Source organism: Nanorana parkeri, unplaced genomic scaffold (assembly GCF_000935625.1).
Source record: "Nanorana parkeri isolate BGI_ZX_2015 unplaced genomic scaffold, ASM93562v1 scaffold560, whole genome shotgun sequence".
Lineage (NCBI taxonomy): Eukaryota > Metazoa > Chordata > Amphibia > Anura > Dicroglossidae > Nanorana > Nanorana parkeri.
Genome location: NW_017306828.1, coordinates 522,714 through 534,701, shown reverse-complemented (window position 1 = coordinate 534,701; position 11,988 = coordinate 522,714). Strand labels below are relative to the sequence as shown.

Below are 11,988 nucleotides of genomic sequence, written 5' to 3'. Positions count from 1 at the left end.
CCCCCTCCTTTTGCCATTTGCTTTTGATATGTCAACTAGATCATTTCAAAGGGCTTTTTTTGAAGTGGCATTAACCTCTTCATCTCCCCGGAAGCCCCTGGGGGAGGTCTGGAGACCGGCTGAGGGTTTCTTCATGTTCTCTATTGATGTTTAGTAATGTGTCATTATTGAAATATCCGATCTGATTGGCCGGTGCAGGAAGTACAGGCTTCAACATGATCCTTCTCCGAAAGAATAAACATGCAACACGGCTCCAGCCGAGCGTACACGTCTATGTCCTGTGCAGACTTCCCACTGACCTCCCCGCTGAGGAAGACTAGTGAGAGTTCAGGGGAAACCCATGAAAGTGATTCGTTCTCCCCCTGAGACTGGTTATCCTGGGGGGAGGGGGTATGATACTTTTTTTTTTTTAATGTTAAGTAGATGCATGCTAATTAATGTGTCTGTGTAACACTTCCAGGTATTTATTATCTCTCTGAGATCACAGTACTCCCCCTGACAATGCTGCCATCTGCTTTTCTCTCCAGAAGGACGGCACCATCCGGGGTCACCATCTACTTCCTGGGCTGAGATGTTGGCTCAGAGATGACAGTCATGTAAATCCCGGTACCTGTGCAGTTCTTGCTGGTTTTCACAAATGTCTGACACACAGATCAGCCCCTGCTGCAGCCTCTCAACTTGTGACTGGTTACAATGTACAGTCTGATCACTGTGGGAGGGGAGACTGAGGAAATGCTTCCTCCTGTCTGCAACAGAACAGGCTGATCACTGGGGGAGGGAAGACTGGGGTGGGGGATGGGAGACTGAGGAAATGCTTCTTGCTGCCTGCAACAGACTGATCACTGGGGGAGGAGAAGGAGGACATGCTTCCTTCTGCCTGCAGCAGACTGATGACATCATCTCAGCCTAGGCCACGTCACTGACTGTAGCTCAGGCATGGCGGATGGACCAGGAAAGGCAAAAAAACTTTAAATATTTAAGCCCAATCAACAAAAAAAAGGTTGTCTTTTTGTAGCTCCTCTATTGCTGTCAGTGCCCCGGTACCCTCCAGATGTGTACAAGCCCCATCTGGACTCTGAATCTGCCATGAATTCTATCCGGTGGTAGGGAATTGTAGGGAATGAGGAGCGATGGGTGTGATTGGTGCAGGGAGCAGAATGTGATATTCCAGCCACACAGGGGTTAAAGGGGGGAGAGTGTGCAGGAATTCGGCTTGCTGCAGGTCAGAAGTTCAGCCGGACATCAGCATGTGACTGGGAGGGGGGAGGTTGTGGGCTTCCCATACAGCCTCCATCATTCAGCCACCTGGGTCGCAGAGGCCGGATCCGTCCTGAATGCAGAACATAAAACCAGAAAGGATGTTACTGATACAGGGATCAGCGATACAACCCAGAAGTATGGCCGCCCTGAGAATCATTCGCAATTCACAGCATCAGTGTCATTTTCCAGAAAAGCTCCACCATTTAGTCATGCTTTAGCCCTAGTTGGCAACTGCCATGGATGAGATGATGTCATCAGTCTGCTGCAAGCAGGAGGAAGCATTTCCTCAGTCTCCCCCCGTGATCAGACTGTACATTGTAACTTTAACTGCAGCAGGGACTGATCTGCGTTAGACATTTGTAACTGGGAGTGTCCTGGACTGACTGTTGTTAAATGGTCCCCTCCACAGACACTTTTGGGGCCAAATGGGTGCCGTCCCAGAACTACGGTTGGTGTAGGACAGGAGTAGGAAAACTCTGGCCCTCCAGCTGTGGTGAAACTACAAATCCCATCATGCATCTTCCTCTGGGAGTCATGCCTGTGGCTGTGAGAATCTTGCAATGCTTTACGGGAATTGTTGTTCCACAACAGCTGGAGGGCCGGAGTTTGCTTACCTCTGGCATAGGAGCTGCGCCCCGGGCGTCCTCTTTCTTCTGTTCTTGGCCCTGGCAGGCGTTGGGGTGACTCTTTGCCCTCTCACTCGTCTCTTCTCCCTTTTTGTCTTCCTCTCGGCAGGACGGCACAATGAGGCCCCATCTCTCGGCAGGCCTCAGTCTTCTGTTATAGGTCTTCCTTTAATCGGTTTCCCTTTCAAGGCCGGTTTGTTTAAATCTGCTGCTGGTAGAGGGGACGGCTTCCCTTTACATGCCTAATGGGGGCCCGTTGCAGCCCCCCAATCATCCCCCCCACAGACTCTGTATGGGCTCCAATACTATAATATGTACATTTTGCTGCCCTTCAACCTGTATGGGTCAGGGACTCGAGCTATTGAAACCAAAAACAGCCAATCTCCTACCATCACTGCACTCCTATTCTCATTATGAGGGGCTCCCACCATCACTGTGCTTAGTTCCCGGGTATATACACCTGCTGTGCCCATTATGAGGGGCTCCCACCATCCCTGTGCTGAGTTCCTGGGTCTGTACACCTGCTGTGCCCATTATGAGGGACTCCCATCATCCTTGTGCTGAGTTCCCGGGCCTGTACACCTGCTGTGCCCATTATGAGGGGCTCCCACCATCCCTGTGCTTAGTTGCCGGGTATATACACCTGCTGTGCCCATTATGAGGGACTCCCATCATCCCTGTGCTGAGTTCCTGGGTCTGTACACCTGCTGGGCCCATTATGAGGGGCTCCCACCATCCCTGTGCTTAGTTCCTGGCTCTGTACACCTGCTGGGCCCATTATGAGGGGCTCCCTCCATATTTTATATTCTGGATAATGTAACAGGAGCAGTTTGGGGACACACATATGGATGGGGACATAGCAGAAGCCGGGGTCTGACTCCGCCCACCAGGCTCTATAACCAAAATCTCACATTTCAGACACGTTAGGAATACGTTTTCTCTCAGTACAGTCCCGGCTGAGCGCTGTGCACTCCTTAAACATGTCAGAGGGGTACACGCGGCCTGTTTGTGGTGTTTGGCCGCTCCCAGTATCTGGCACACCGTGCCTCCATTACACCCCATGGCGGACTCATACATCATCTCTAGGATCTGCGAGCTTGGCTCCCTGACGGGTGAGGATCCTGCCGTATGATTAATGGCCCCTCGTCTACAGAATGCGGAATGTCTGTCACCACGCAGTGCCGCTCCACGGGGAAGGAGTTTATGAAGACCAAGCTGTGCTTGTGTCACACGGTCATGTACGCCGCCATTCCTGCGTGCTTGCCGCCATTTTATTTTACCACTTTTGAAAATTGTGTTTGATGTCTGCAGCTTGTTGTGTCCTGCCTCTGTCCTGATCTCCTCTTGTTTCTCCTCCGCAGGAATTGGAAGATGCGTTGTACCAGAACGACGTGGCATTTCTCAGCGAGCTTGTGGCGAGTCTTCTGCAGGGCTGCTACCAGCGTCGCGATATCACGTGAGTTCTGTGAATCAATCGATGTTTGGCGTGTCGCAGTGTTCCGCAGCAGGTTCAGATTTTAGGAAAGCTCCACATTTTATTATTAGAAAGTAGGGATGCACCGATATTGATACTAGTATTGGTGCCGATGTTGAGTATTTGTACTCGCCCAAATGCCTAGCCCGATACTTCCGGTATCAGGAAGCAAGGGCAGCGCGTCGTTACACTTGTGACGAGACCATGGAGCCGGCTTCTCGGCCAATCAGGAGGCCGGGCAGCGTGTAATGACGCCCTGCCCGGCCTCCTGATTGGTCGGGAAGCCAACTTCATGCTCCCTCGTCACCTCATGACGAGGGAGCCGGCTTCCCAGCCAATCAGGAAACCGAGTGCCGCGTCATTTCACAGTGCCCGGCTTCCTGATTGGCCAGAAAGCCGGCTCCATGCTTTCTCGTCACCTTGTGAGTACAGGCATGGGGACTGCTTACCTGCTAATCAGGAAGCCAGGTGGCGAGTCTTTACACGCCGCCTGGCTTCCTGAATGGGATTTCCGGTATTCGGTATCGGCGAGTACCGGAAAAAAAATATCGGTACTCGATACCGAAATATTGGTGCATTCCTATTAGAAAGCCATGCTTGGTCTCCAGTCAGTGACTTTGCCTAGGCTGTGATGATGTCATCAGTCTGCTGCAGGCTTTTTTTTTTTTTTTTTTTTTTTTTACCTCCATTTCCTGTCCCAGATAGATCACAAGACGTAAGAACAAATCTCCCCAGTGAGAGAGGAAATGCCCTTTAGACAGGTGTCCCCGTTTGGAAGATTTCCCTCTATTTCCTGTTCAGGGGACAATTGTAACATGTTGGATTTCCCATCACTTTCTGGACGGCGTTAGACTGCAAAACACAAATACTGACGGAGCTCTGTACAGCTGCATTTCAACAATATTCAGCAGGTGGCAAACTCGACGAGTATTCTGAAAACGCCATACGCACAGCAACTGTACAGAGCTCCAGTCTTTCGGAGCACCGGAAGTGAGGTAGTTGGAGATCTCGATGAGTTGGAGCTTTCGATAGAACAGGGAGTTCTGACATTCTACAATCCATCCAAAACTAGAGAATACTGTGCAGTACGGAATCCCGGCTATGTCCTTGGGCTCACTGCACCTTGCATGCCGGAAGAGTGCTGAGGATGCGGGATTATTATCACTTTAAGCAGAACTTGGCTCTCGATACAAAAGATTTCAGCAAATGTCCCGGAATTGTCCGAAATCTCAAACATCAACATATGAAGTTCTGACGTTTTGGTCGCTATGAAGCCGATTCGTCATTTGTTTTTCCCCGGTTGTTTGCTTTTTTGGAAGATTTGCAGGTTACACATTTCTTCCGTCATCCTCATCCTGCAGCTCTCTGAAGCTTTCTGACAGCTGACTTTTTCCTCTCTCTCCCCACAGGGCGCAGACCTTCCACGGGTACCTGGAGGACATCATCAGCTACCGCTGGGAACTGGAGGAGGGGAAGCCCAACCCCCTGAAGGGCGTCAATTTCCACCAGCTGCAGTCGCGCACCAGGGTGGAGCTTCTGCACCGGCTCTGCGACTACAGGCTGGACGCCGATGACGTCTTTGAGCTCCTCAAGGTATCTGTCGCCGTGTTACATTATAGGTGGTGATATAACATGGCATGAGGAGATTATCCTTCTTTTAGGCCTCATTCACGTGCCGGCCCGTACAGATCTGTGCGGCGTGCATGGCCATATCGGCCGTTCCGGGAAGGACAGGTGCTGCGTGTGATTGTACACAGCAGCCTGTTCTTCCCTATGGGTGGACGTGGCCATACGCTCACCCGAACTGCACATCGGTGCAGGTGTCCATGCTCGGGTCCATCCTATCTGCGTCCGAGTATGGACACCCGCATGCATGTGCAGCTCAGGTGAGCATACAGCGGCGTACTGCCATAGGGTAGAACAGGCTGCTGTGTACAATCACACGCCGCACCTGTCCTTCCCGGGAACGGCCCGATACGGGCGTGCACTCCGCGCGGATCTGTATGGGCCAGCATGTGTGAATGAGGCCTTATGCTTCACTTTAAGAATCGCCGACACGTGCGTCCAACGAAGGCAGAGCTTCGATTTGCTCAATGTCTTCTAGCTCAGAGGAAGCGAGGATGAGGATGACGGCCATGCAGCTGCCTGTCGGCAATGTAGGCAGCTCCTATATTTGTGTATTGACAGGTCCCCACTAAAGGCCACATTCGTCAGTGTCTGTATAAGCCTGTTTTGGTTGCCCCTGGCAATGCAGTGTGGTAGGACAAGAGGGGGTGATCTGGTTACTATAACAACAAGGACAAAGCCTTAATTGGATATAGCAGGACAAGAACATTTCTTGTTGCCGGTAGCAACCATTCGGCTTCCCTCTATCATTTCTGAAGTGCATAGTTGGAGATGTAGCAAGGACTCTGGTTACCATCAGCAACAGTACATGTTCTTTCCACATGTAGGCCTTAGTCTGTTCCTGTTCTGTAAATACTCGTATACAAGGTGTCACCAGCAGTGTCGGTGTGTACAGTTCCATCGGCGGCCAGTTTGTTTCCAGTATATGGGGGATTCGGGTCAGTGAAATGCAGCGGTATTCGATGAGCGTTGTCACATGACGTGTTCTGTTCTGTGTGCGGCAGGGTCTGGATGCAGACAGCCTACGCGTGGAGCCCCTCGGAGAAGACTTGCAGGGGAATCTGTATTGGTACTTTTATGGGACGCGACTGTACAAGGAGGAGCCATCTTGGGAGAAGCGTCAGCAGGCGCTGGAAGAGTAAGGAAAAATTTTGCTGATTTTTTTTATTCCCAGTTATCGTAGTGGATGGAGTGTTAGGAAGATTAGAACACTGGTCGGGGGGGGATAAAGGGGGGTTCCAAAACTTTCCGTAGTTTACATATTAGGTCAGGAGTAGGCAACCTTGGCACTGCTGCTGGGGTGACACTACAAATCCCACCATGCCTCTGCCAGTCATGCCTATGGCTGTCAATAGTCTTGCAGTGCTTCATGGGACTTGTAGTTCCACAACTGCTGAGGTTGCCTAACTCTGACTTAATCTTTCTGAATTCCGTTTGGTTCACCCAAAACTGAAACTTGACCAAGATTTCAATAAATCTATTGCATGGAGGATGTTTAGGTGATTTTTCATTCACTTTGATTATTGTAGTTGCATTTAATGATTGACATCAGATCAATACACGTGTGGCCTTCTTAATATAAACAAATATCTCTCAGTGGGGACACCTGCCCCGTCCTCTTAGCTTGGAGAGATTTCCTGTGATGTCTCCAGAACAGGAAGTAGGCAAATTTCCCCAGTGACGCAGACCATAGAGGGGAAAAAAAAAGGGTCCAAATCCTGACTTTATCCAAAAACGTTAAAAAGATTTGACTAATATGTCCAGGGGGACACCCCGACACCCTTTCTGTGGGGTGAGGGGGGGGGGGGGGGGCGGGGGTATTTGTTGGGGTTTTGGGGGGGGGGGAGACAGAGTCTATTGTTGAGGGTTTTATTGCCTCTAAAAGTAGAGACCTCTATGTGGCCGTTCCTATGCATGTCAGACCTGGAGAAGGTTTGTCCCCAAGATGCAGTCCTATTTTCGCTGTCTCCTGGTAGGATATGTTGTCAGTGAACATGGTGTATTGGAGGAGGCACAGAATTTGTGAGGGTGGCCTGCTCCCATGTACCAGTTCTGATTTGTGTTATGGTCTCGTCTGTTTCAGAGCCGCCGCCATGCCGGAGAAGCCTGTGAGGAAGAGGGGGCGTCCTCCCAAGAAGAAGAAGCTGCTGGAACAGGCTGTGAGCTGGTGAGTGATGGGGGGCCATCGCCATGGAGGAATTGCGGTCCCAAAAGACGCTGTTACCCATGGCAAAAGTGTGCGTTCGGCCTCTGGAACGCAACCTGGCCGGCTCCCTGCATTCAGGGCCGGAAGGGGGCGTGGTGGTGCATTGAAGTCAGTGTCACCGCAGCCACTCCACCCGCCCGCAGCGCGATTGGCCAAACGCGTGGCACATTAGTGCCTGTGGTCCGGTCCAGTGCACTCGAGCACTTTTTGCAGAACGCACCGGACTGGAACGCAGGCACTCATGTGCCACGCGTTCAGGTGTGGGCGATCACACTGCGGGCGGGGTGTGTAGCTCTGGTACCATTTGACTTCAATGCACCTCGACGACCCCTTGCAACCCTGAACACAGGGAGCCAGGTTCTGTTTCAGTGCGCTGCGGAGGCCAAACGCTCAGGAACGCGCACATTGTGGTAACCGGCCCTTACCTTTTGCCAGATCGGGGGGCCTATTCACACTATATAGTCGGGCTAAATGCACGGGATCCATGTTGGGTGCCTTGGTGCTTTACTTTGCCATTCCCATTGTCACTCCAACACACCTCCAGACGAAGGGTGTGGCAGTGCCACGCAACGTGTGTCGTGTTGCCATGCGGTGAAGAAGAAAAAATAGTGCATGCATTACTTTTACCGCATGGCAGCGAAATGCACATTGTTGCGCCAGCTGCAACGCCCGCCTCCAGGGAGGTGCATTGCGGTGTCATTGACCATCAGTGCCAATGGTAATTTCTTGGCTGTCTAAATCTTCCATCTTCCTACACCACCGACCCGTATCAGGCATGCACCTAGTAAAGTCAGAAGTCCTTATCGCCGTGTTTGTTTAATAACTAACCCGTAGTTTTTTTGTTTTTCTCCAGCGAGAAGCCGGAACCGGTAACTTCATTAGCGATGGAAAGAGAATCGCCCCGGAACGGTAAGAGACTTCTTGTCGCCATGTCTCTCCTTCCCTTGTTGCCTGATGTATCACCATTGGAGCAGACTGTGCTGCTGCATAAAGTCCCACTGGAATATAGGGGCGGGCAGATGCTGGGACCCCTCCCACTCAGTTTTACAGCAGAAAAGACATAGGGGACAGTTAGGGCATCAAGAAGAATAATTTTCTGATTGAATGGGTGGACAAATATTTTTTTTTTTACACAGTGTGGTACTTAGCCAAAAGCGTCCGCCAGTGCTCTGCAGTGAATGTACTTCACTGTTTTTCTTCTCTCTCCCTCTCCATGTGAACGAGTCTGCTAAGCCCCTTTGAGCACAGCACACAATCTGTGTGGCTTATCCTGGGAATGAATTTATGTCGGTTGTCGTTTAGCAAGGATACTAACTGCAGAGTCTAACATTCAGCCAGCCACTGAGAATCCACAAAGTTTTAGGTCGGTAACATAAAATAGCACTTTTGGTTGCTGCCCAGTGATTTACAGGAAATTTTAGAATAATTGCGAATTTGCACTGTAAAAAAGATCATCTTAATAATAATAATAATATTAATAATATGTTTCTGCTTTTAAAAGTGGAACTCGAGCCAACATTTCTTTTCGGGAAAGTGAGTTCCTCTCACTTCCTGTGTAGTCACCAGGATAGGAAGTGATCAGAATTTCTGCACTGGGGACTCTGCAATAAAAACTTAAAAAAGATTTTGGAGTTTAGCTTTAAAGTTTATTGTAAGGAAGAATACACACTGCCCATCACCTATGTCTCTAACGTTTTCTCCATGTTGGATTTCATCTGTATTCTCAGCCAGCTCCCCCGGTGAGGGATTCTGGTGTCTGCTGTGCCAGACGGAGGAGGAATGGAGGGAGCTGACGGAGAGCTTCCGGGACAAGGTTTCCCCGAAAGAGCGGCACCTGTATAAGATTCTGAGCGAAGAATTCCTCCCGGAGATCTGCAGTATGATATCTCAGAAGGTGAGATGAGGGCAGAGATGGCTGATCAGGATGTTGTGTCTGCCAGGAAAGGGAGTTTTTGACTTACATTTTTGTTTTTATCCAGGACATAAAGAAAGAGCAAAGCCATGTCACCTGCAAGAGACTGTCCGAACATCCCGGGTTTGGAACTTTCCAGCCAGAGGTAAGATGGTGTCAGATCTATAGAGGAAAGTACACTGGGTATATGTCAAGGCTGTAAAGGGGAGAACCTGCCGAGGTGAGAGGCAACATCCTAATGAGGAATGGAAAGCTAGATCGATTGAAGGTCTTAGAGCGCCCTCTGCTGGACAGTGTTTGTTCTCATCCGTTAAATACAATAACTTTATTTAATCTGATTCACATCAGAGGAGCTTACACTCTAATGTCCCTGCCATAGTTGCATTATTATTATTTCTAAACATAGGTACAGCTCTGACATATACTGCAGGGCAATATCGAGAACAGTGAGCAAGTCACATCAGTCTCTGCACCAGAGGAGCTTACACTCTCTAATTAGGGCTGCAACCGAATCGATTATGGGAATAGTTGTCAAGTAATGGTTGGATCTCGCCTCCACACTCGGAGGAGGGCACAGCAAGCAGTGGGCAATAGCCAGCCTGCTATTGGCTATTACAATTTGAAATGGCCAATAGCAGCTGTATTTACATTCAGCTGCGGTCTGCGGAATCTTGCCACTGGCAGCTGCCATTCCCTGGCTGAAGCTATTCAAGCGTCATGTGCTTACAGTACAATTATTACATTTAAAAAAAACAAACATTTTTTATGAAAGGTGGGGAAAGTCATATTAGGTTTCACCCTGACATTTCAATGGCACCCCAAATGCTCCTCCCACCCACCCACAGTGTGATTGCCTGCACTGGAACAGAGGTGGCTGCATTAGTTTAATTTTCTTTCCCTATATTTTCACCTGGTGATCCTTCCAGTAACATCCTTTCTGTCTTATAATAACATCACTCACTCTCTGTACTGTATCTATGGAGAAGTAGTATTGCCACTCTAATATAGAACACGTGCTCCACTGCTCTTCATAACATGGGGGGGGGGGGAGTGTTTTTTTTAGTCCTCAGAGATAACTGAAAACAAAGTTACTGATCAGTCAGCATAGGCAGTTATCGGCTCACAAGATTTCTGGCAGGATCAACCAGTGCTGTTCAGCACTTATTGAATAGATAAAATACTTTATTGTTTTATTGTATGTAACAGACCAAAAGAGAGCAAATGATAGAAGTTCATTGTTTGGGGTTACATGTCTCCTTGTTGAAGCATTTTCTATGCCTTTTACAGGGTGTGGATCGGTCCCGATTACTGGAGGAAGAGGAGGAGCGGCAGCTGTTGCTGGTGATGCAGAGGAAGGAGCAGGAACTTCTGCAGAAGGAGGAGCGGAAGAGAGTGTTGGCGGATAAGGTCCGATCTGTGGAAGGTGAGTGATCGGGTCTAGAATGTAGTATCTAGCAGATCCTATCACACTCCTGACCGGATCAAGTCCACGTAGAAAATTGGGGGTTGCTGGAAGTGACTGCGCATGCCTCCGCACATCAAACGCAACAAACCAGAAAGTCACTCGCAGTCCGTTGCAAATAACAGTCAATCTCCTTTATTGACCATCGTGATGTCACATCAATCACATAAACTTCTGTGATTGGTTGATAGTTTCTCTCTGTTATTTGTATATATGTTTGCACTTCATATTGGTGATCATGCTTTTTGTTTGCATGAAGAAGGGACCGCCTGGTTCCGAAACGTCGCTTTATCTATGTGACATCACGATGGTCAATAAAGGAGATTGACTGTTATTTGCAACGGAGTGCGAGTGACTTTCTGGTCAGGTCTGGATTCGCATACAATATATTGCTGATTGCATGGTATGTGGCTGAGATCAGGCCAAGGTTTGGAAGGCTTTAACTCTCGTCAGAACATTGTCGGTGTTATTCACAAAAGGGTGAAGAGTTTGGAGAAGACAGGAGAAGGGAACAATCTAGGACAACATAGCTGAACCGGAAAGTGAGCTGAATTGGAGAATGTTTCCAGATCAGTTATGTTGTCCTAGATTGTTCACTTTTCCTGCCTTCTCCAAACTCTTCACCCTGCAGTGAATAGCCCTGTATGTATTTTTGATCCTGAAATAAATGTTCCCTGTGATGTGTGCAGAGCGGGCGAGGAGACGGAAGCTGCGAGAGGAGCGAGCTTGGCTGTTATCGCAGGGTAAAGAATTACCGCCAGAATTATCCCACCTGGAGCCCAACTCCCCGCTACGTGACGACTACAGAGTCCCCGACCTGTGAGTCAATCTTCACCTATGTTTTATGTCCATGATTGTCATTTTGTTTGATCCCCAATAAGAAACGTTATTTGTTAATAGCCTACAGCCAATATACTAGTATGTGGAGTAATGGAATAGCTGCCTTCTTCAGAGCCTAATCATAAAGGAGTTCCTTGCCCATTATAGAGCCCCTTGAAACAGACTTTTTTATGACAAGTATTTATATAGTGTCATCGTTAATGCAGCAGTTTACATACTAATTATTTACATCAGTACCTGCTTTCAAAGAGCTTGCAATCTAAGGTTTCTGTCTCATATCCACACATAGTGGGGCCAATTTAGATAGGAGCCAATTAACCTACCAGCATGTGTTTGTAGTGTGGGGGGAAATCTACATAAGCAGATGCAGACTTCATGCTGATAGTGTCCTGGCTAACCGTGGATTTGAACCGGGGCATAACTACCTGTCCAGGGCTTCTGCTTTTCCACTAAGGAAAAGCTGTTCTGAACTAGTGCACCCACTGCATGCCATGGGAACACCAAATCCTGAGCATGAAAGCTAAGCTGCCCCCCCCCCCCCCCCCCCCCCCCCCCCGCCCCCCTCTCTGTGTTGGACCAACC

General features: G+C 49.1%; 1 protein-coding gene across 1 annotated transcript in view; it reads left to right on the top strand.

Moving 5' to 3' along the window:
* The window catches only part of LOC108791566 (cat eye syndrome critical region protein 2), a 40,805-nt gene that overhangs the window by 16,500 nt on the left and 12,317 nt on the right, over window positions 1-11,988 (top strand). The window contains exons 2-10 of the mRNA XM_018562084.1: window positions 3,248-3,342; window positions 4,770-4,953; window positions 5,991-6,124; window positions 7,070-7,153; window positions 8,046-8,101; window positions 8,920-9,086; window positions 9,172-9,249; window positions 10,392-10,527; window positions 11,256-11,385. Coding sequence (XP_018417586.1) covers window positions 3,248-3,342; window positions 4,770-4,953; window positions 5,991-6,124; window positions 7,070-7,153; window positions 8,046-8,101; window positions 8,920-9,086; window positions 9,172-9,249; window positions 10,392-10,527; window positions 11,256-11,385 — 1,064 coding nt within the window. The remainder of the gene's footprint in view (window positions 1-3,247; window positions 3,343-4,769; window positions 4,954-5,990; window positions 6,125-7,069; window positions 7,154-8,045; window positions 8,102-8,919; window positions 9,087-9,171; window positions 9,250-10,391; window positions 10,528-11,255; window positions 11,386-11,988) is intronic.